This window comes from Pistacia vera, unplaced genomic scaffold, assembly GCF_008641045.1.
Source record: "Pistacia vera cultivar Batoury unplaced genomic scaffold, PisVer_v2 Contig674, whole genome shotgun sequence".
In the NCBI taxonomy this organism is placed as follows: domain Eukaryota; kingdom Viridiplantae; phylum Streptophyta; class Magnoliopsida; order Sapindales; family Anacardiaceae; genus Pistacia; species Pistacia vera.
Genome location: NW_022196528.1, coordinates 107083 through 132329, shown reverse-complemented (window position 1 = coordinate 132329; position 25247 = coordinate 107083). Strand labels below are relative to the sequence as shown.

The 25247-nt window shown below is 34.3% G+C and overlaps 3 protein-coding genes across 3 annotated transcripts; 1 reads left to right on the top strand and 2 right to left on the bottom strand.

Annotated features, from left to right (window-relative positions):
* Positions 1-261: 261 nt before the first annotated feature.
* On the bottom strand, positions 262-3984 carry LOC116113202 (cysteine-rich receptor-like protein kinase 25). The gene is made up of 7 exons (XM_031399354.1): positions 3167-3984; positions 2933-3049; positions 2517-2638; positions 2382-2440; positions 1155-1394; positions 804-954; positions 262-713 (listed from the first exon to the last, which is right to left on the bottom strand). The coding sequence occupies exons 1-7, from the start codon at positions 3981-3983 to the stop codon at positions 366-368; spliced, it is 1854 nt and encodes a 617-aa protein (XP_031255214.1). The 5' UTR covers position 3984; the 3' UTR covers positions 262-365.
* Positions 3985-9704: 5720 nt separating this feature from the next.
* LOC116113194 (glutamate receptor 2.8-like) lies at positions 9705-16458 on the bottom strand. The gene is made up of 6 exons (XM_031399347.1): positions 16196-16458; positions 14892-15617; positions 11839-12362; positions 11317-11626; positions 10825-11228; positions 9705-10310 (listed from the first exon to the last, which is right to left on the bottom strand). The coding sequence occupies exons 1-6, from the start codon at positions 16449-16451 to the stop codon at positions 9843-9845; spliced, it is 2688 nt and encodes an 895-aa protein (XP_031255207.1). The 5' UTR covers positions 16452-16458; the 3' UTR covers positions 9705-9842.
* Positions 16459-18316: 1858 nt separating this feature from the next.
* Positions 18317-24330, top strand: LOC116113193 (glutamate receptor 2.7-like). The gene is made up of 7 exons (XM_031399346.1): positions 18317-18889; positions 19333-20630; positions 20723-21035; positions 21154-22451; positions 22544-22856; positions 22971-23368; positions 23546-24330. Exons 1-7 carry the CDS (start codon positions 18619-18621, stop codon positions 24110-24112), a joined length of 4458 nt encoding a protein of 1485 aa, XP_031255206.1. The 5' UTR covers positions 18317-18618; the 3' UTR covers positions 24113-24330.
* The last annotated feature ends 917 nt before the right edge of the window (positions 24331-25247 follow it).

Genomic DNA, 25247 nt, shown 5'->3' with positions numbered 1-25247 from the left:
ACAAAAACACCCCAACAACCCAAATTTACCAGATTCTGGCCACCATCATCGGAAACTGGTCAAAATCTGGTGTAAGGGTGCACTATCGGCTGAATCAGGCCGGTAGTGTGCCGATCTAGCATTTTCCAGCCAGATCCATGATGAATCTGACTGGAAAAGGCTAGATCTACAGCCAAAGATCTGTATTTCAACTCCAATTTTTCTTATTTAAAAAATTACTGAAAATGTCCACCCACCCAGTGCTTAATAAAAGTTCTAATTGAGCATAACTCTGTTTTGGAATAAATACAACGCATATTGGAGCAGAGTGATAACATAACATAGAAGAACAAAAATGCATAATGAATACTTCACCTTCACTCATACTATCTAGGATATAGCTCGGTAATTGAAACCTCATTTTGTGATAATGGGACTCCTTCAATTCGGTGTCGATTCAAGTTACTTGACCCAGAACGCTCTAAAGATGATGATGTGGTCACTGGTTTTGATGAACTATGCATATAGAATCCAGGTTTTGAAGGCGCTGGGAGATTGACAAAGTCGGTGTTAAGCATGAAAACAACTGAACCCATGGTTGGTCTGTCAGATGCACTTTCCTGAACACATAATAACGCAATGTGGATGCATTTTATCATTTCTGTTGTTGGACTATCCCTCATAGTAGGATCTATTAGATTTACAGTCGATTCTTCATTCCAACTTTTCCATGCCTGTAAATTTATAACAAAATTCACCATCAAATTTGGAAGGGAAATTTTATATTATATAAGAGAAATGGAGCTATATTATTTTACACTTACATAAGTTAGAAGGTCGTCTGATTCGTCTTTGCTTCCAAAACCACTTCTCTTCTGACCACTTACAATTTCTAAAAGTAGAACACCAAAGCTATAGACATCAGACTTAACTGAGAATCGCCCATACTTTATATACTCTGGAGCCATATACCCACTGCATATAATCATCAAGAAAACCAGTTTTGTTTCTCGTTATTAAAATGATAGTGCTTTTCATTTTCCTCTTAGAATATGGAGACATAATTTTTTTTTTTTTTTAATTGTTCTTATTAACCTATATATAGCATTTTGTCATCACACTTTTGAACATGAATTTCTTCCATATGTAAATAATTAAGCTTTATTTATACTTACAAGGTTCCTACGACTTGATTTGTATCACTTTGACTTTCATCTACTTCAAACAATTTTGCCATCCCAAAATCGGAAATTTTCGGATTCATGTCTAAATCTAACAAAATGTTACTTGCTTTGAGATCACGGTGAATAATTCGAAGTCTAGAGTCTTCATGGAGATAGAGTAGCCCTCGAGAAATGCCCCCTATGATCTTGTAACGCCTTTCCCAGTCCATATATTCACATTTGATTGGATCTACAATTTGCAACATTATAGGATTTGAAATTGAAAACTAGAGTACTTAGCAAAAGCAGGTACACAAAGCTTGAATAACTAGTTCAAGCTTTCGTCATAATCATATGTGCATAGGTATATTCATCGAACATCAGTAAATTACCAAGGATCCGTTTGTTTCAATATTTTCCCCTATCATTTCCAAAATATACATTTGTTTTCTTATTCTAAAAATAATATTATATTTTATCCAATTTATTTTTAAATCCCGTAAATTTGTTAATTTAACTAAACACCCCCCCAAAAAAAGTTTAGAAACTGACAAAAACACCCCACCACCCACATTTGCCTGATTTTGGCCACCACCGCTAGAAGGTGGCCAGAATCTAGTATAATATCACACTATCAGCTGGATCTAGCCTGTAGTACGCTGATATAGCCTTTTCCGGCTAGATCTACTGCCAAAGATCTAGCCGTTGACGACCAAATCTTTGGCAGTAGCTAGTCGTCAACGACAGCCATATCTTTGGCTGTTGCCGTCGTTGACGACCAATTGCAGCCAGATCTAGCCGTAAATCTAGCCTTTTTTGGCCAGATCCATGGTAGATCTGGTTGGAAAAGGTCATCTCGGTGCATGACCAGCCATATCCAGTCGGTCAGTGTGCCGCTACGGCGACTCCAGCCACCCTTCGGCGGTGGTGGTCAACTATCGATATTTAATGTGTGGGTGGATGTGTTTTTGTAATTTTTAATGTTTTTATTATAGCGGTGTTGAGTAAATTAACAAACGTAAGGGGTGTTTTTGGGTAATCTTTGTTAGGCATTCTTCCTAAATGAGATCACAAAGTAGAATCATACCGAATATGAACTGATCGAGACTTGAATTAGGCACAAATTCGTAGACGAGAATCCTTTCTTTTCCTTCCAAGCAAAATCCCAAGAGCCTAACCAAATTTCTGTGCTGAAGTTTGGCAACTAGTAGGACGTCGTTCTTAAATTCTGCTTCTCCTTGTTTAGAATTCTTAGACAGTCTCTTGACAGCTACTTGTTGTCCATTGGAAAGCGTGCCCTGGCATATCAAGAAAATGTGAAAGCTTGTCTTCGAAGGTTTGAATTTAACACCTTGTTAAATTGAAATTTCTTACCTTGTATACCACACCAAATCCACCTTGTCCAAGCTTATTATCATCAGAGAAGTTATCTGTGGCAATCTGGATGGTGCCAAAGTCGAACTGCAAGGACTCTGTATCTTTTATTTCTTCCACATCTCCATGAGATCAAGTAGTAAGCAACAACAAAACAACAATAGTTTAGTCTTATTCATGAGCTACTTCTCTGGTGCTTTTATAATATCGGTAAATTTTTACTTACTAAAACATCTCATTTGAAATCAGAATTCAGGAGTTATCCCCACCAGTTTTTCAAAAGTGGAAATCTATATTACTCAAGTTCAAGAAAAAAAACTTCCATTAAATCAGAACAGAGCCTAAGTCTTCTGAATAAGTAGAACAGAAACACCTAAGTCTTCTGAATAAGTAGAACAGAAACAAAACTAACTTACTTTCATTTTTCTCCTTCCGTTTCCTCCATCTTAAAAGGATGATGATGCCTATGATTAGTATCACAGATGTAACGACCGAAACAACCACTATAATGATGATAATATAATTATTCTTTCCTGCAGCATCCAAGAACTTTGTTCAGATTAAAACTTGTTGCAAAGTTAGATATCTCTATCTACTGAAGACAGTGAAAGAACTTTATTGTAAAGGTAATTCGTATCTATAGTGATTACCTTTCTGAGTTGTGGTATTGGTTGATGGTGTAGGAGGGGAGACTGGAGGTCCTGCAATTGAAGACTCGTAGAATTCGTTTGTCTCGTATCTAAAACTACAGCTTGGGGTAATTACTCTTCCACCTTGCCTTGTATCACAACAATTTGGCAAAAGTTTATTAGCATCAATGAGGCACTCATTGCATTTACTTTCGGTTAAGTCAGGAGTACACTGGACAAGTCCATATAATGTTACAATAGTTGAAACAGCTTCTTCTCCAGCAGCATACTTGTTAGAACCCCCAGCTGTAGCCTGACTTATTAGCCTCTGCAACAAGCTCTGCCGTGTCTGATTGAACTCTTCCACATTTTCTGTAATGTTACTTAGTGAATACACAAAAAAATAAGGAGCGTTTTCCATTACGCCTATCATGTCATAGTATGCATAACGTAACATACAGTTGGTATAGTTGTAATCATCATATCCGCCGATCGCCATCCTAAAGTTGGGACAGAGAGATGCCAGGTTCCGAGTCGCGACAGTTACGCAATCGCGACAAGTGTCCGGATCCATGTCTGGTCTGCAGATTGCACTTCCATAAACTTTGTCAGGATTTTTCCCATAAGAGGAATGGTAAAATCCATTGTATATGGGGGTAGTGTTGGTGAGGGAATTTAGAAGGTGATTGAGGTTTGCCTTGTAAGTACTATTGGTGGTATAATTACCATTGTTGACATAACAGTCATGGTACAGAGATTGTAGCTCATCGGCAACGGTGAGATCAAAATAGTAAATGAAATATAGAGAAAGAAAGAAACGCAGTCTAGAGGAAGCCATAATTTTAATGTCTGACCTGTGCTCAACTGGTTTGGTGCATTGTATGAATTCATTACAGACCGATTGAACACGAATGCTGACATGACACGATTGACGTCTTGTGAAGTTCCTATCTAAAAGCACGTTATCATGAAAAATCAAAGAGAAATATAATTTTATAAGATAAAGAAAATTATACTTTATTTAATATTTGTTTGAGCTATTTGTCATGACTAGTGTCACTGTCACCTAGTATTAAGATATAGACAGAACACATCCAACCTCCAATTTTGACCCAACATTATAGAGAAAAAAGAGATAATACCGAAATGCAATTCCACAAACTTGTTGAAGACCGAAGGAAGTGAAGGCGTACATAGTTTATATATATATATATATATTTATACATATTTGTTTTTGGATTAAACTATTGTAACACAAATTTTTTATCCAGATTTGTAATAAAAATTTGTGATCATTGATTTAAGATAATTCAATGGCTTAAAAATTGCTTAATTGGAATTAAGAAATAATTAACCTCAACTTCTTATCTAAATCCGTTGGATTATATTAAATCAAAGACTATAAATTTATGTTTCACCCCTCAACTAATCCCTCGTACCTTTGAAGTTGACGATCGGATAAGTCTCTTAGTGATCACCTCTATTAGTGTTAATAGGGACTTGAACTCAAGAACTCATATAACTTTTTTTGCTTTTTTACTATCAAACTACCTGATGGTGGTTTATATTTAAGTTCTCAAACATTTAGGGCTCATATTGAAGCAATAAGTCGTAATTAAGTTATATAATAATTAATGTAAATATAATTAGAGGCCATTAATAATCATAATTAACATTACTTAATTATTGATTATTGCTGCTTATAATTCGTACACTAATCCTACTGTACAAATCAAGCAAACAATCTGAGGTTCAAGTCAATTAAACGCCATTTTCCACATTATAATCAAGTCAGCACTTAAGTATCAATTGCATATAAATTAAAGAAAAAAATTGAAATATATTTTATCCAGAAGAACTAGTTTCTGGGAGCCGATTTTGACTAATTCAGTTGTTTCATTATCAATCAAATTTCCACTGATTAGAAGATAAAAGTTTGGTGAATATTAGTCGCGATGATAAAACGACAAGGGTATGTTTGACTAGTACATGAAAATTAAATAAATGAAAAAAATATATCAACTATGTTTGGTTTATATGATATGTTTATTAACCATAGAATGTTGTTGTCACGATTTTACGTAACAATTAGCGAAACCCAATTGACTTTGGTGGAATCGGATTGGATGTGCGCTTGATTAATTAAAATCAACAAAGAATAACAAATAAAGGACACGAACAATTTTAAAGTGGTTTAACAAGTTCAAAATTAAGCCTACATCCATTGTTATCTTATTAATGCTTTGAGTACAAAAATAAATCTAATCTCTCTAGAATTGTTAACCCTTTACAATGAGTTTTTTAGAGGTATTTATACAATAATTTGATAATGGTTCTTTGAGGGATTTCAGAGATTGTGGCTTATCATAGGAACTTAATCCCATGATTAGCCAATCACATTAATTCAGAAATTACATGATCTGATATCAAATTTATCTCATTGATTCTTGGGAATAAAGCTTATTCGTAACCTGTGAGACAACTATCCATTTAGCTCATCCCGTTGAGCTTTGCGTTCTCCGAGCTATCATTAAGTCCAAGCTTGCTAAAAACGCTTGCACAACAAATGTTAAATGTATATTCCTGTTTTTAAAAATATTTATTTATTTTAAGAACAACACACGATTAGTTATATGATAATAATTATTATTTTTCGTAATTTCAAGTGAAAATATATGTGATAATATTTTAATAAATGAATATATACATTTAATTTGTGGTGCATATATTGCATTAACATGAATATGCTGTGTTTTCGGTGTGAAAGAAAGACTCAGTTGTTCAATATCTCAATCAAATTTCCGCATTGACTAGATTTTTAGTCAAATATTTTATTTCTTTAAAGGTTTAAATGTTTTTTAGTTTATAAGAAATACCTTATAAGATTCGGGGTTTATGTAATCATTTATTTCCTTTTAAATTTATAGTTTAAATTAAGAAAATAAAAATATTAATTTAAGGAATTTCGGTCCAGTAAACCAGGCTAGACAGCGATGAAAATTGTCTTTATTCTTAGGGAATCTCCTACCGATCCCTGTGTAATAAAATCAGAGAATAAGGTTGCCTAATTAAAATAGATAAATAATTCAATAATTATGTCTATTATATTGTTAATTAATTAATTGAAGAACTATATAATTAGATTGTCTTAATTCCCTCACCTACTAAAGTATTCAAAATGTTCATATAAACATTCAATCAAATGTTTGAAATGAATTGTATCTTTAAATCAGCCATCCGCTATTAGTACCTACGTGTATTGGATATTTTATCAAGTGAAATTTTTGATTAGTTGCAACGCTCACTTTCCTTTAATTAGTTGTAGCATGCTGAAAAGTACTTCAAAGTTGTGGCAAATTAAATCATTTATGTGACATCACATATCCTATTGTAAAAGGCCTTTTTCTTTGTAGTGCCTTATAAAATCGTTTAATTTGAAGGGATTTATTGTAAATTAAAGAACCTAGACGTTCTTTAAAAATATAAAAATTCTGAGAAATCAGAATTTTAAAAGACGTAAAAAATATTGTAATTGATGAATAGTATATTTTCATTGAGTTGGAGCTTTCTGAAATTCAGTGATAAAGACTTGGCCGAACGACTTCCATCTATCCAAAGTTTGGTATAAAGACAGATTGACACCCAAAAGGTTTAGAAATGACAAACAAATATTTTTTGTCATATTCTGTTAAAGATTTTTTGTCTGCTAAAAGACAGTATAGTAATTTCATTCTCACCCCAAGCCCGTTTGCACAACTCTCTTGCGTCATTGATCGATTTTTTGACAGGATTTAGCATTTTTCTGCAAAGTTCAGTGATAAACAGTAGAACTACCCCTTACTAGCGTGCGTTGGGAATAGAGATCGGTAGGTATTTCAATCTTTTCACTATTTTTGTTTTTTAACAGATATAAAATCTTAACAGAACATGACAAAAAATTGGTATTTATCATTTCCAAACCTTTTGGATACCATTTTATCTTTACATCAAACTTTGGTTACGTTCCCCTAAAGACTTATGCTTTTGCTGCCTCGAATAGTGAAATGATTTTGGGAGTTTTAGAGTAATTCTTTAAAATATTTTTCTTGGGTTTTTTGTAAAAAGAGTTTTCACGCTCATTAAAATTGAAATGTCTAATTAGAGTCCACCCAAGTGGGCCTAATTGAAATAGACATTTCAATTCTAATGATTCCTATTGGACTTTCTTACCTGCCAGTGCTGCCACACCATAATCCGCCAAATAAATGTCCTAGTGCAGTGGCTTGGGTCCACTCGGCCTTTGGACAGTGAAAGAAATACTTATTATTGTTTTGCCTTAACGAGTCGTTGTAGGTCGTCGTTTGTGAAATATGTCGAATCCTTAAGGCAAGATTGTCTTTGTGAGAAATGAGTGAGCCTTGTGAGAGAGTATGTCCTCAAATCTTTGATTAGAGTGTGGTGTGGTCGGCTTATGTTAGAGAATATCATGAGCTTATCTTTGAGAGGGTCGAAGTTATGGATTTACTCTGAAAGTGTCGTAGGTTTACATTAGAAAACATGATGAACTTTATTAAGGTCCCAAGAAACAGTCATTTGGGCCTAAAATGGAGCCTTGGACCTTGATTTGCGCAGCAACATGGGTGCCATTAGTTCCATCCAGCTGCAACCCTTTAATGGGTTTCATTGAGCGGTCATCAACATCAACACTATGATATGGCGGGACTGTCCCATGTAAGTTTACATACACCAAGCATTGTGATTTAATATAAGATCTAATATTTATTATAGTCCAAAGTTAATTTTCATAATTATACCAGATGTCTTTTTTGTGCAGCCCACCATTCATCTCCTTCATATCATCTTTTTCGGTGATTTTTTTTTTTTTTTTTTTTCAACTTGTTGAAAGATTAATAGTAAGTTATCAGATTGATAAATTTAAAAGAGTTAATAGCATTAATGCTCCTAATGTATGATATCATACATTAGGAGTTAAATACAATTAAAACAAATATATCCTTGTTGTTAATGAACTGTTAATAAACCGTTGAAATTTACACTATTATGAATTAGTGGATATTATCAAATTGCCTTTATTTTAACAATCAAAATTTAATGACAAGGGGACTTAAACTACAGAGGGGTCTATTAGATTCAAAGGGGTCTATCCTTATAGTTGAAACTACAGGATCTGGAACTAGATCAAAACCCCAAGGAGGTATATACAATTATCTCATTTTTTGTCTGAAAGGAATATTTTACATACATATTCTTAAATTTACAAAACCATTTTCAGTAAGTAGTCTTTTCCTATATATTTCTTGTAAATCAAAATTTTCTATGGTAATATTTTTGGTAGCATTAAAAAGCATTAAAACTTAAAACCAAACAAAAAAAAAAAAAAATTTGATTAGTTTATTAAATCGATCTTATCGTGAATTAAACTTTTCTTCTAAGAACCATCTACAAGTGTTTTTAATAAAAGCCTTTGCTACAGAAAATATATTTACTTGTAAGTTTTTAAATACAATTCTAGTGTTTACATATAGATTGATAACTATTAATTGGGAACTTCTAACATCATATATTTCATTTCGTAGTTAGTTGTATCATTTCAGACAAATTCTTTAATCGATTTTTTCATGTATTTTGAATGAACATTTTCAACTGCCACTAACATGAGTTAAAAATGAATTGTAAGATTTTCTATTATCTCCCTTGAGAAGCTACTTCCATAGTGTTTCCCCAATTCCCATGTAAGTTTTATTTATTTATTTATTATTTTTTTTTTCTTTTGGCTAAAAATTACATCTATTGCAAGCTTTAATTATTTTTTTAATCTACTAATCGAAAAAAAAAAAAAAAAATTGTATATTGTTCTAGCTAGTATTCATTACGAGTATCGCATTTTCAAAACAATAAAATATTGGAGGAAACTATCTAATTACTAACAAATAGATCAAACTTAACTTTATTGTTTTATTGAATTTAAATATTTAAAAGTTTAGCTAATAATATTATTTATATTAAATATAATTTATTAGATCAACCGTACTTTGGTTTAACATTCTTACACATTATTGGTCTGTATCATTAACTCATAATGTTAATGATATTAGATAAACTTCACCCCTAATTAAGGCAACAAGAAATATAAAACTTTGTAATACTTTGTTAGAGTCTCACACCGACTAAACACGTTCAAACTTACTGGGTTATAAGAGGGGATAATCATCCTATTCAATAAGGCCTTATTGGGTAAGAAGTCAGACTCATCTCAAATTCTATCATAGTATCATAGTATCAGAGTTCAGGTTCAGTTGAGTTGAGTGTGTGTCCAACTGGTGAGGAGTTAAGGTCAGTAATTATCTCCATCAATAGACATGTTAGAGTTTCGCACCGATTAGACACGCTCAAGCCTATTGGGTTATAAGATGAGGTGATCCTCCAATTCAAAAAAGTCTTATTAAATGAGGAGTCAGACCCATCTCAAATTCTATCAATCTTTATAATATCTAAGTTTTAATTTAAAACATCGAAGTTTTTGTTGATTACTAACGCATTAATCATCAAATATAGCCAACATTTACAAGCCATAGATCATATTAATCTACTGAGATTTTCTTATAAAAATCGTAAAAGCTAACGTTATCCTTTATAGTATAGTATTATAATCCAGAATTCGCATCTTGAGATATCTAAAATAAACGAAACACAATGTCTAAGACGAGTTGTGTGCATCCATGGATGTATTGTCGCTGTGCACTAGAGAATTATGGACTTCATCAACACGATCATCATCAGTTGCAGCTGCATTGCCTTGAGGACTGATTGTTACAGGATTTGCCATCGACTCTACTTCATCAAAACGTTTTATCAAGTAACTGATTTTCGACCAAAATGATGTCTCTGGGTTGTTGTCCTCGACAGGCCAGTGTGAATGAACAAAGTAGAAAATATAAGTCAGAAGAGAACACATGGAAGCTACTCCTGTGATGATGAAGAGGCCCCCGAAGCTGTACAAGCTAAGACTGTCTGAAGATGCTATGGTTGTGGCATCTTGAGCTTCACAATTAGTTTTTGATACACCCAAAGTTTTTTCAATTTCTTTCAGTTTATATTTATCTTGAGTAACGTTCAGGATTGCCCTTGAGATGTCAGAAACCAATGGTGATCCTTGTGGAAAGGCCTGAAACAATTAATGAAGCAACAATATATATATGCACAGAACATAGAAACTAAAATGATTTAAAGCCAATGCCAATTTAATAAGATCATTTTTTAACTCTATTATCTTCTCAGAAGATACGAGATCATACAAAAGCAACGATTTAGCGAACAAACACGGAGATTCCTAATGATTAGTCCATTTTTTCCATACACATTCACATTTTGTTAATCTCGTTAGATGATACCAAAAAACTGTTAAGATGGTGTTAATTAATAGACAAAGGCTTAGTTAAATTTTTTTTTCATGGAATGCTGTTAAATTTTGGTTTTAACGACACTAATATATAAAAGGTGCTTATTTTAAAGAAACACAGACATCGCTCGAACACTCATATATAAACTCTTGATGATAATCTTCAATTTATTTAAATGGTTAATTATATATATATTATGTTATGAAGCAGGTTAATAACCTAGAACTAGAGATAAATTATAAATCATATAACTTATAATGATAACGGAGAGAGACTCACAAAGCCTAATCCGCCGGTTCTGTAGGTTGGTCCAACCATCATGTATTTGGAGCAGTAGTTTGCCTTTTCCAAGAAGAGCTTTATGAAGGGAATTTCATCGAAAATTGCAGCTACCGACTGGTTAGACAATGCTTCATCATAATCCTTTGGATATTCATAACCCTTCAAATTGGATTCATTTAAGTTGAGTTGATTTATCAAGAAATCTTTCACAAAAGAATCCTTCGGGTACCCAACCAAGTAACCGCGTGCTCGAATCTCCTTAACATCATCAAACGAAGGCCGCAGCCGCTGTACTGTTAGCATTGAAGTCAAGCTCGCCGTGTAACTTTGTGTCAAAATAAGCACCACAAAAATCCATATTATCAGGACGAATTTGGACAAGTTGTTCTTCAATCTCTCCCCTGGAATCACAAAGTTTCTGTCTCTATAATTGAGCATTAAAAAAACTTGCATTGATTATATTAATAGTTAAGTAGTAATTGTGTTTACTGTGAGCAAAGACGAGTGTTGAGAAGGAGAACCAAAGTGTTTTGCCGAGTTGATGCTTTATGGGGCCTCTGAATTCTGTGTTTGTTCGGTGTTCAAGAACCCAGACAACAAATCCTGTGACGGCGAAGCCTATTGCAGATGTTAGCCAAAGATTCCAATTCAGTGGCTTTAAGAATATCCAGAAGTTTTTATTCTCATCTTTCACCAAAACCACCATTGACACGCCTGATTCTGAATAAGGCAATGTGAAATCAACATACGTTGAGCGAGCAGCAACGATTGTTATGTCGCCCACCACAGCATCATACTTCTGCAAAACATATCTTATATGATTACTGTCAGCAGTTATATGGAGATTTAAACATTAGATCTTTGTCTCTCATGTTATGTTAAGTTGTTATTTCACTTAAAAATTTAAACCAGTAGATAATGAATCAACATTATATTAGTCTAATAATTACAAATAAATCGATTAAGTTAAACTAAATGATGAGTTGAAGTTATTGTATGTATAGAACTCACCTTGTTTGTGAGATTGTGAAGAAGTTCATTGTAAGTCCCAGCACTCTGGTGATTCTTCTCGAAAGGAACAAACTCATACGGGAGGGGAAACTCTAAAACTTTGATTACTTCTTTGAACACTTCTATGGAAAACCCTGAAATTTGACTTGTATTGTTAGGTGGTTTCCATTCCACTTTAACATATTCATTAAAACCATTTCTAACTGGAACCCCGATCTTCAATTTCTTCGGCGGATCCTTGGTGTTTCCCGGCCACGTTGGCTGCTTGCGTTTGTTCTTGAAAGTTGAGTTCATTCCAGCTTTATCATTGCAATTCAAATCTTGAATTGGTGCAATATCTTCTCTCCAGCAGCCTATAATGTTCTCCTTCTTTCCAAATACATTGAATATTTCAAAGACTGAAGGCGTCCGTTGTCCCTCAACCAAAGTAAAGTTCCCACTTACGCCTTCAAATTTTGTGTTCAACAATGTGTTAAAAAGTTTTCTACCCCTGTCAAATCTTCCAATTTCTTCAAAATCAACACCAACAATCTTGCTTGTATTTGGCTTTAAGTAGCCAGAATGTGCTGTGCCGGCCTCCTCCACCGCCATTGCTACTGCCCAAACTGTGTCATATGCCCACTTTCCGAAAATATTGACACTTCTCCACTTTAATTTGGGTAATTGTGTCCTTAAACCCAATACACCTTCCATTGAGTTCATGGCTGCGGGACCAACAGGATCTAACAAAGTTGATAGCCCTTCTGTGACAATCCACACAAATCCTTCCTTCATCATTCCTATTTTGTTTGCTTGTAAAAAGAGCTTGAACCCCAAGGAAGCAGTCATATGCACCAGAAAAATCGTTGTTTGTTTGGACTTGAGATTCATGAGCTCGTTGAAAATCTCAGTGTCATTAGATTTTGGTGAAATGACACTTGCATAGGGCACTCGAGTGTTGACCTCTTGAAAGGCATCCATGAGATATGGAATCAAACCGTTGCCGTATTCTGAATCTTCATGAATAGGGATGACATTATTCCAGCCGTAAGCTTTAACGATGGCTGCGACGGCTTTCACTTGAAAGGAGTCGTCATGGGTTGTACGAATGAAGAAATTAGTGTTGGTTGGAGAAAGAGAGGGACTTGTGGCTGAAAATGAGATGATTGGAACATTTGCTTTTGCTCCCAATTCTATCACAAACTTAGCTTGGGAAGAAGTTTGAGGTCCTATGATGGCATGCACTTGTTCATTCTTCATCAAATCTAAAGCTGCAATTTTTTATAAGCGTAATTAACGAATTGGCGAAGGATAACAAAAAACTAAGTCACAGTAGAGAAGTTTCAATATGATGTTTTGATCTTGGAAGGAGACACATTTTTATATAAATGGTGTTAGTTAAAATTAAGTATCCTTTGAAGACATTTCCTGTACACGAAATGGTGTGAATTTGAATTTTGATGATATGGTAGAAAATGAAGTCTAAATGAATGGGGTGTAAAAAAATTAACCTACAAAATGAAAGTGCCTTTTACACACTTCCAAGAACTTGTGAAGACAAATAATTCTTGAAGAAAATACTTGAAAATATGTACAGGGAAATTGGGATTTTATTAAATAGAAAATATGTGAATATATACATGTTAAAACAAACCATATAGAAAAGAAATTCTATGTTTCAAGACACATCTATTAATATAGGCTTTGATGGGATTACAGTACACATGAAAATATGAAGATAAAAACTAAAATAAAATCTGCTAACAATATTAATTTTAAGATATATTCCTAGATAATAAAGAAACAACAAAAGTATTATAACTTTTACGAGGAATTTCGTAAATGTTACCTTCAGATGCAGCAACAACAGTATCATTTTCAGAGTCCCTGAAGACGAGAGAGAGTTTTGTTTGATAAATAGTGTACTTGGCATAGAAGTCGCGGCATGCCTGTTTTATAAATCTCTTAGCTATTTTTCCTACCGGGGATTTCAAATTTAGAACTACGCCCACTCGTACTTCATCTTTTGATGCTGACGTGTACTCACCACAAACAGTGAAGAAGAAGAGGAGGAGGAGGAGGAGGAAGGGTTTCAGTTTCGCCATTGTTGAATCTCGAGGCACACACCTTACGTACACTTGAGTTCTGTCTATAAATTGAAGTTTTCAAACCACGTGAAATGTTTGTGTACATTTCCGTTGATTTGATACTTCAAGGAAGCTGATTGGAGTTTAAATAAGCCAACATTGTCAGATTTGGAATATTATATATATATATATATATATATATATCATAATTATTGAAATGAATGTGAAAAATTTATGCACCGAATGACGTAACATAATCAATTAATTATGAATTAATATTGATCAACGGTCATAATTATGTTATGTTATTCAGTGTATAAATTTGGTATGCTCCTTTCGATAACTATATTAGTTTTTTATATACTATATTATTTACGACATAAAATGTTCGAACTAGTTTATACATAGTTCAACTAATCTTTGAAGACCTTAAAATTATCGATGGATAATCCAGGTCCAGGTCTTTTGAATGCTAGAAATACCTCCTTCAAACTATTAACCGTTAATTAAATTCTAACTCTAAAACTATATTTTTTTTTAATGCAGAAATGAGTGAATCAAGGGTGAACTACTTATTCTACCCTTATACGTACGACTAAATTACCCTTTTTATCCTTACATGAGTTAACACCTACTAGAATAAGGTGGTGTATCTAATAATTTAAGCGGTAAGATTTGGCCCACTAGACACAAGCCCGGGGGGGTAATATAATCATCTCCCCGCGGTTACACAGATTTACTACTTAGAATTTTAAGTGTAAAGACTAATGGAATTGCGTTTCTTTTTTTTATTTTTTTTTTATTTACTGATTTAATTTCAATCACACAGACAGAATCTTCCTTCATGAAATTGACTAGAGATAATAGCTTAATTTTATTATTTATCATATTTATTATTTTCACGCGGTAATGACTGGACCATCTTCCTGAATTAACAAGAGAACAAATAATTTCATTATGTAGACCCCACGGATTCAAAATCAACACCAACAATCTTGCTTGTATTTGGCTTTAAGTAGCCAGAATGTGCTGTGCCGGCCTCCTCCACCGCCATTGCTACTGCCCAAACTGTGTCATATGCCCACTTGCCGAAAATATTGACACTTCTCCACTTTGATTTGGGTAATTGTGTCCTTAAACCCAATACGCCTTCCATTGAGTTCATGGCTGCGGAACCAACAGGATCTAACAAATTTGATAGCCCTTCTGTGACAATCCACACAAATCCTTCCTTCATCATTCCTATTTTGTTTGCTTGTAAAAAGAGCTTGAACCCCAAGGAAGCAGTCATATGCACCAGGAAAATCGTTGTTTGTTTGGACTTGAGATTCATGAGCTCGTTGGAAATCTCAGTGTCATTAGATTTTAGTGAAATGACACTCGCATAAGGCACTCGAGTGTTGACCTCTTGAAAGGCATCCATAAGATATGGAATCAAACCGTTGCCGTATTCTGAATCTTCATGAATAGTGATGACATTCTTCCAGCCGTAAGCTTTAACGATGGCTGCGAGGGCTTTAACTTGAAAGGAGTCGTCATGGGTTGTACGAATGAAGAAATTAGCGTTGGTTGGAGAAAGACAGGGACTTGTGGCTGAAAATGAGATGATTGGAACATTTGCTTTTGCTCCCAATTCTATCACAAACTTAGCTTGGGATGAAGTTTGAGGTCCTATGATGGCATGCACTTGTTCATTCTTCATCAAATCTAAAGCTGCAATTTTTTATAAGCGTAATTAACGAATTGGCGAAGGATAACAAAAAACTAAGTCACAGTAGAGAAGTTTCAATATGATGTTTTGATCTTGGAAGGAGACACATTTTTATATAAATGGTGTTAGTTAAAATTAAGTATCCTTTGAAGACATTTCCTGTACACGAAATGGTGTGAATTTGAATTTTGATGATATGGTAGAAAATGAAGTCTAAATGAATGGGGTGTAAAAAAATTAACCTACAAAATGAAAGTGCCTTTTACACACTTCCAAGAACTTGTGAAGACAAATAATTCTTGAAGAAAATACTTGAAAATATGTACAGGGAAATTGGGATTTTATTAAATAGAAAATATGTGAATATATACATGTTAAAACAAACCATATAGAAAATAAATTCTATGTTTCAAGACACATCTATTAATATAGGCTTTGATGGGATTACAGTACACATGAAAATATGAAGATAAAAACTAAAATAAAATCTGCTAACAATATTAATTTTAAGATATATTCCTAGATAATAAAGAAACAACAAAAGTATTATAACTTTTACGAGGAATTTCGTAAATGTTACCTTCAGATGCAGCAACAACAGTATCATTTTCAGAGTCCCTGAAGACGAGAGAGAGTTTTGTTTGATAATTAGTGTACTTGGCATAGAAGTCGCGGCATGCCTGTTTTATAAATCTCTTAGCTATTTTTCCTACCGGGGATTTCAAATTTAGAACTACGCCCACTCGTACTTCATCTTTTGATGCTGACGTGTACTCACCACAAACAGTGAAGAAGAAGAGGAGGAGGAGGAGGAGGAAGGGTTTCAGTTTCGCCATTGTTGAATCTCGAGGCACACACCTTACGTACACTTGAGTTCTGTCTATAAATTGAAGTTTTCAAACCACGTGAAATGTATGTGTACATTTCCGTTGATTTGACACTTCAAGGAAGCTGATTGGAGTCTAAATAAGTCAACATTATCAGATTTGGAATATATATATAATATCATAATTATTTATGCATTGATAACATAACCGATTAATTATGAATTAATATTAATCGATGGTTATGATTGTACTACGTTATTCAGTATATGAATAACGTACGCTCCTTTCGATAACTGTATTAGTTTTTTATATACTATATTATTTACGACATAAAGTGTTCGAACTAGTTTATACATAGTTCAACTAATCTTTGAAGACCTTAAAATTATCGATGGGTAATCAAGGTCCAGGTCTTTTGAATGCTAGAAATACCTCCTTCAAACTATTAACCGTTAATTAAATTCTAACTCTAAAACTATATTTTTTTTTAATGTAGAAAGGAGTGAATCAAGGGTGAACTACTTATTCTACCCTTATATGTACGAGTAAATTACCCTTTTAATCCTTACATGAGTTAACACCTACTAGAATAAGGTGGTGTATCTAATAATTTAAGCGGTAAGATTTGGCCTACTAGACACAAGCCCGGGGGGGTAATATAATCATCTCCCCGCGGTTACACAGATTTACTACTTAGAATTTTAAGTGTAAAGACTAATGGAATTGCGTTTCTTTTTTTTATTTTTTTTTTATTTACTGATTTAATTTCAATCACACAGACAGAATCTTCCTTCATGAAATTGACTAGAGATAATAGCTTAATTTTATTATTTATCATATTTATGATTTTCACGCGGTAATGACTGGACCATCTTCCTGAATTAATAAGAGAACAAATAATTTCATTATGTAGACCCCACGGAATAATTACTTGCAGGAGTCAATTAATAGTATAAAATACATGTACCAAAGAGAGTATAATATACATATGAATTAGTACACCACTATGTACTTATGTAGTTGGATAAAGATTTTTAGGTTTATTAACTAAGAGGTTTTTAGTTCGAGTTCATCCTAGATTACTAATAGGGTAGTCATTAAAGTTTTTATCTAACAGAAAGTTCAATCGTCCTCAAAAATTAGTTGAGATACGTGTAAATTGATCCTCGATTAAAAAAAAAAAAATTGAGAACTTTATGTTGGAATTGGACTAGTGTTTTTATTCTTTGTTTTTCTTAATTTTTAGTATCAAGATTCATATATTTATTAAAGTTGTAAAAATAAATTAAAAGATTTAACTACAAATAAATATATGATAATTGAGCACAAGAAAATGGTGATGATAGCCGTTTAAAATATTCAATATTTGGAAAGTAGTAAAATGTTTAAAGATAATCAATTTCTTTGCTATAATAATTGCGGGAAAAAGACTTAAATAAATCGTCATTGCATGACCTGATTTTAAAAGAACAAAAGAGAATCTACCACCCTCTCCCTTTGACAGTAAAAGGGAAAAAAACGAATCACACTTGCTCTCCTTAATAGTAAAAGTAAAAGAAGAAGAGCAACGGGAAGCTCTTACTCTTACCCCTGTCTGTAGTTCCCGGGTTTTCAGGTCCTGCGTGTAAGCAAGCTACCCGGAAACCATAGTCATTAAAAAAGAGAGAGAGAGAGAGAGAAGATAACTTAAGACGTCCTCTGTAAGAATGGATAAATTATCAAGTTCAATATCTGCGATACTCTTTCAAAAAATAAATACATGATTGAAAAATGAATCCATAACCAAACAGGACGAAATAATGGTATAAAGATAAGTTTTTATTTTCAGAACACAGACAATGAAAATGTCTAAAGCCTTGCTGGAATTTATTTTCTCTTTGATTAAAGGTCTTTGTCAGAAGCCAAGAATTACATAAAAGTCAGAAACCCCGTTGTTAATCTGATGAACAACGTAATAGAAAAGTCTCTTCCACTTCTTCCTTCCCATATAGGTGACTTTGACGCCAGTCGAGTGGACCAACAAATTTCCGAACTTTTTTTCTTATTGCATTTAATGCTGAGTTTTGGAGATCAATCTGCAGTGGCAGCTTCCTGGAATGAACACTGACACGCTCACATGAGTCCTGAATATACGAAACTGTAAACAACAACGCTGAAACAAGAGGCATTTACGTCAATGGCAAGCCTTATGAAGATGAAGGACTACTTGTTCTTGTTGTCGTTTATTTTGGTGATGAGATGCGTTTCATGTGAGCAATACTCAGCTTCAAATCATACGGTGAAAGTGGGTGTGATTCTGGATTTGAATTCCAGTGTGGGAAGAACAGCCTATTGCTTTATACGAGCGGCAAGCTCCGACTTCTACGCCAAGCACGCTGATTATCGAACCAGACTCTACTTTCTTTTCAGGGATTCTCGGAATGATGTTGTGGCTGCAGCTTCTGCCGGTAACTTTTCAAACACTCACTTTATCAAATTATGCCTATGAAGGCCCCTGGCCAACCACTTTCCCCTAATCTTTCTTTTCCCGGAAAATATGTGTTACAAAAAGATAAATATAGCTCTTGATAGTCTTGTGACTCTTCTTCTTTCATAGTGAAAATCTGTATCGACAAAAATAAATATAGCTCTCATATTGAGAGCGACCAACTCTAAATCTGAGTGGTTCACTCTCAATTTGTATGTATATTGTTTGCTTGATTATTGGAGTTCTTTTTCAGCTTTATTTGTTATTACTCTCTTAGGGATTAAGGCTTTTAAATCTCAAAATCTGTAAGTTCTGTTATTTACTTATGATGAATTACCATGTCTGTTAATTGGGAGAATTCTTTAGTCTCTTTGCTTGGTTTCTTCAAATACATACTAAGATTCAAGAAATTGATGCATGCAGCTTTAGATTTGATGAAGAATGAACAAGTGCACGCCATCATAGGACCTCAAAGCTCATCCCAAGCTCAGTTTGTGATAGAACTGGGAACAAAAGCAAATGTTCCAATCATCTCATTTTCAGCCACAAGTCCCTTTCTTTCTCTATCTGATCAGACTGATTTCTTCATTCGCACAACCCATGATGACTCCTTTCAAGTGAAAGCCATCGCAGACATTGTTATTGCTTATGGTTGGAGGGCTGTTATCCCAATCTATGAAGATACAGATTTTGGCAATGGCTTGATTCCATATCTCATTAATGCCTTTCAAGAGGCTAACATTTTAATGCCCAATAGAAGTTCCATTTCGCCACACTCTAATGGCAGCCAAATTTTGAAGGAGCTCCAAATGCTTAAAACCATGCAAACCAAGATTTTCCTGGTGCACATGACTGCTTCGCTAGGGTCCAAGCTCTTTGTACAAGCGAAGAAAGCTGGAATGATGAAGGAAGGATATGCGTGGATCGTCACCGAAGGACTATCGACTTTGTTTGATCCTGTAGTTTCCAAAAGCATGCATTCAATGGAAGGTGTTTTGGGTCTAAGGACACAATTACCCAACTCAATGAAGAAATTTAAACATTCCAAATCGAAATGGATGAAGTTATATAAGCCAAATGGTTCGATAAGTATCGAAAACGTATTCGGAATGTGGGGATATGACACAGTTTGGGCGATAGCAATGGCAGTGGAGAAGGCTGGCACAGCACATTCAATCTACTTAAAGCCAAATACAAGCGAGATTAGAGTTGATATTGCAGGCTTAGGAAGATTTGAAATGGGTCAAAAGCTTCTTAACACATTGCAAAATACAAGATTTGAAGGCCTAAGTGGAACCTTTGGTTTGGTTGAAGGACAACTGAAGCCTTCAGTCTTTGAAATATTCAATGTGGTAGGAGAACATGAGAGAATTATTGGATACTGGAGCCAGAAGAAAGGACTTCACAGAGATTTGGAAAGCAAAGAAGTGAAATCAACTTCCATGGATGTACTCAAGCCGCCAATCTGGCCAGGAGACACCACAAATGTTCCAAAGAACTTGAGAATCGGTGTTCCAGTGAAAGAAGGTTTTACTGAGTTCGTTAAAGTGGAGTGGCAATCGAATAACAATATGACTACACTTTCGGGTTTCTCCATAGAAGTGTTCAAAGAAGTTCTGGCCGTTTTAGAATTTGCCCTCTCCTACGAGTTTGTTCCTTTCCATAAAAATCACAAGAGCGCTGGCTCTTATGATGAACTTATTTACAAGATCAAAGAGAAGGTGAGTTTTAGTTAATAGTTCTGATCGATTTTAAATCAAAACGTTTGTAACAGAGAATGAGTAATTACATTTTATCAACGTATTTGTTTCAGGAATTCGATGCTGTGGTGGGAGACACGACAATTGTGGCTAATCGATCAAAAGATGTTGATTTTACAATGCCTTATTCAGAATCTGGTGTGAGGATGGTAGTTTTGGTGAAAGATAATGAGAAAAAAAACTTTTGGATATTCTTAAAGCCATTAAGTTGGAAACTTTGGTTAACGACTGGCTTAGGCCTTATCTTTACAGGCTTCGTTGTATGGGTTCTTGAACACCGTATAAACACAGAATTTAGAGGCTCCAAACAAGACCAACTTGGCACCATTTTTTGGTTCTCCTTCTCCACACTNAATCTCAAAATCTGTAAGTTCTGTTATTTACTTATGATGAATTACCATGTCTGTTAATTGGGAGAATTCTTCAGTCTCTTTGCTTGGTTTCTTCAAATACATACTAAGATTCAAGAAATTGATGCATGCAGCTTTAGATTTGATGAAGAATGAACAAGTGCACGCCATCATAGGACCTCAAAGCTCATCCCAAGCTAAGTTTGTGATAGAACTGGGAACAAAAGCAAATGTTCCAATCATCTCATTTTCAGCCACAAGTCCCTTTCTTTCTCTATCTGATCAGACTGATTTCTTCATTCGCACAACCCATGATGACTCCTTTCAAGTGAAAGCCATCGCAGACATTGTTATTGCTTATGGTTGGAGGGCTGTTATCCCAATCTATGAAGATACAGATTTTGGCAATGGCTTGATTCCATATCTCATTAATGCCTTTCAAGAGGCTAACATTTTAATGCCCAATAGAAGTTCCATTTCGCCACACTCTAATGGCAGCCAAATTTTGAAGGAGCTCCAAATGCTTAAAACCATGCAAACCAAGATTTTCCTGGTGCACATGACTGCTTCGCTAGGGTCCAAGCTCTTTGTACAAGCGAAGAAAGCTGGAATGATGAAGGAAGGATATGCGTGGATCGTCACCGAAGGACTATCGACTTTGTTTGATCCTGTAGTTTCCAAAAGCATGCATTCAATGGAAGGTGTTTTGGGTCTAAGGACACAATTACCCAACTCAATGAAGAAATTTAAACATTCCAAATCGAAATGGATGAAGTTATATAAGCCAAATGGTTCGATAAGTATCGAAAACGTATTCGGAATGTGGGGATATGACACAGTTTGGGCGATAGCAATGGCAGTGGAGAAGGCTGGCACAGCACATTCAATCTACTTAAAGCCAAATACAAGCGAGATTAGAGTTGATATTGCAGGCTTAGGAAGATTTGAAATGGGTCAAAAGCTTCTTAACACATTGCAAAATACAAGATTTGAAGGCCTAAGTGGAACCTTTGGTTTGGTTGAAGGACAACTGAAGCCTTCAGTCTTTGAAATATTCAATGTGGTAGGAGAACATGAGAGAATTATTGGATACTGGAGCCAGAAGAAAGGACTTCACAGAGATTTGGAAAGCAAAGAAGTGAAATCAACTTCCATGGATGTACTCAAGCCGCCAATCTGGCCAGGAGACACCACAAATGTTCCAAAGAACTTGAGAATCGGTGTTCCAGTGAAAGAAGGTTTTACTGAGTTCGTTAAAGTGGAGTGGCAATCGAATAACAATATGACTACACTTTCGGGTTTCTCCATAGAAGTGTTCAAAGAAGTTCTGGCCGTTTTAGAATTTGCCCTCTCCTACGAGTTTGTTCCTTTCCATAAAAATCACAAGAGCGCTGGCTCTTATGATGAACTTATTTACAAGATCAAAGAGAAGGTGAGTTTTAGTTAATAGTTCTGATCGATTTTAAATCAAAACGTTTGTAACAGAGAATGAGTAATTACATTTTATCAACGTATTTGTTTCAGGAATTCGATGCTGTGGTGGGAGACACGACAATTGTGGCTAATCGATCAAAAGATGTTGATTTTACAATGCCTTATTCAGAATCTGGTGTGAGGATGGTAGTTTTGGTGAAAGATAATGAGAAAAAAAACTTTTGGATATTCTTAAAGCCATTAAGTTGGAAACTTTGGTTAACGACTGGCTTAGGCCTTATCTTTACAGGCTTCGTTGTATGGGTTCTTGAACACCGTATAAACACAGAATTTAGAGGCTCCAAACAAGACCAACTTGGCACCATTTTTTGGTTCTCCTTCTCCACACTTGTCTTTGCTCACAGTAATGCATCTCATACCTTATATAGAAATAATTTTTATAGTTTGTAAAAGCTTGTTTAATTACAATAACATTTTTTTTTTCTTTTTTTTTTTTTTTTTGGGTGTGTAATTACAGGGGAGAGGGTGCTGAACAACTGGTCTAGATTTGTGTTGATAATATGGGTTTTTGTGGTGCTTATTTTGACACAAAGTTACACTGCAAACTTAACTTCAATGTTAACAGTGCAGCGTTTGCAGCCTTCATTTGCTAATGTTGAAGAGATCCGGAAACTTGGTTACTCGGTGGGATACCAGAATGATTCTTTTGTGAAGGATCTCTTAGCTAAACAATTGAAATTTAACGAATCCAATTTGTGGAGTTATCGCACCCCAGAAGAGTTTGATAAAGCATTGTCTAGTGGAACTGTTGCTGCAATTTTTGATGAAATTCCCTACATAAATGTCTTTCTTGCTCAGTACTGTTCCAGATACATGATGATCGGACCAACATACGAAACTGACGGATTTGGCTTTGTAAGTTGTCTCTGTTAAAATTAATGTGGAAAGAATCCGTTGTTTAGTCCTATTATTTTGGTTGCTGAGTATTATTTTTTCGCATTGATGATGAATCTCTTAAAATTCTTTTAGCTGAGAGATTATGTTCGGATTGAAGTATCTGATGAACATGAAACCTATTGTTTCTTACTTCAGGCGTTTCCACTAGGATCTCCACTGGTCTCTAACATCTCAAGGGCAATACTGAACGTTACTCAAGATAAAGATAAAATGGAGGCCATTGAAAAGAAGACTTTAGGAACAATAGCCAACTGTGAAGGTCACGGTGACACTGCCAAAATACCTTCTAGTACTACTGATCTCAGCGTGCACAGCTTCGGAGGTCCATTCATCATCACAGGAGCAGCTTCCATATTTTCGGTCTTCATATATATATTTTACGTTGTTTCTTCACACTGGCCTGAAGACTCAAACAGATCCTTTTGGTCAAAAGTTAATTATTTGAAAAAGCTTTTCGACACAAAAGATGATAATCCCACCTTCCAAAATTTGCAGCGAAGCGAATCCAGGGTTCATCCTGTAGCAATTCCGGAGGGAAATGATGCTTCACCTGATCATGATACTGATGATATGCAGAACCATCCAAGAATGGGTTCTGATTCCGGAGAAGAAGATGTTGAAGCTGGTAATGAGCATGATGATGAAGTTCATTCTTCAGTGGATAGTGATACACCTATGTTTGTTCCACAGTTCCCATCTTAGACACAAAATTAACACTTGATTTTTAATGTGTTATCATTTCCCTGAACATGATGTGAATTGACATGAATTTCAAAGGATCTTGGTATTGGACTGGTGTATCATAAAATTAGGATCATGTAATGTTATACCAGAAGGTGGAGTTCATTTTGAGTACCGTGCCGTTATTTTTTTATGTACTCCTGACCATGATTTCGATAAATTGCAAATTAACTAACAGAATCCCGGCGGTTTGTTACCGGATTCTGGCCGCTGGTTAGGCCAGCCCTGTTTTCATTTTTTTTTAAATATTGAATCAAATACTTTTATTTAATAAAAAGTTTTAAATTGTTTTGTAATATTTATTAAATACATATTAAAATATATTTATGATTGTAGAAATTTTTTTTGAGTAAAATATATCATTTTTGTCATTAACACGTAAAAAACAATTTGCAATTTAAATTTAGTTACTACTATATAATTTTAGAAATCAAAAGCAACTTTAAGATATGATTTGTCAAATACATTTCAAATTATTTTTAAAGTTCGAAAAAGCTTTTAAATAAAGCTACAACAATTCCAACTAACCTTAATTGCTTTTTAGATTTAGGATTTATTTATCCTTGCCAACAACAATATTTGGGAAACAATAAATAATGGCTGCAGGTGCCATCTTGTGAGAGCAAACCACATATCTACCACAATAAACTCTCCTAAGTAATTTAGGATTAACTTTTAATATAATTTTTATTTTAGGTTTGTTATATTATGATACTTTATTATAAAATGGTCATGCATCTTCATGGTAGTTATGACATATTGGAGGAAATTATTTAAAAACATTGTTAAATGGGATGAACACAATTAAGTATAATAAAATCTTTAGTTGGGCTTCATCACATTTGGAACATTTTGTAATTCCTTAGGCTTCAAATCACTTGCGCTTTTATTATAATTTTTTTTTTTCAAACACATTTAAAACATTAAAAGAATCATTTAAATAAATTGTTTTATCTACTTCTTCTAAAATTCAATTAAATCCACTCAACTTAAAAAAAAAAAAAAAAAAAAAAGTCCTTATATATTATGAAATTTACAATTTTGATCTCACAAAATTTCGAATTGATTACACCTTTTTATTTTTTTTTTTTTTTCA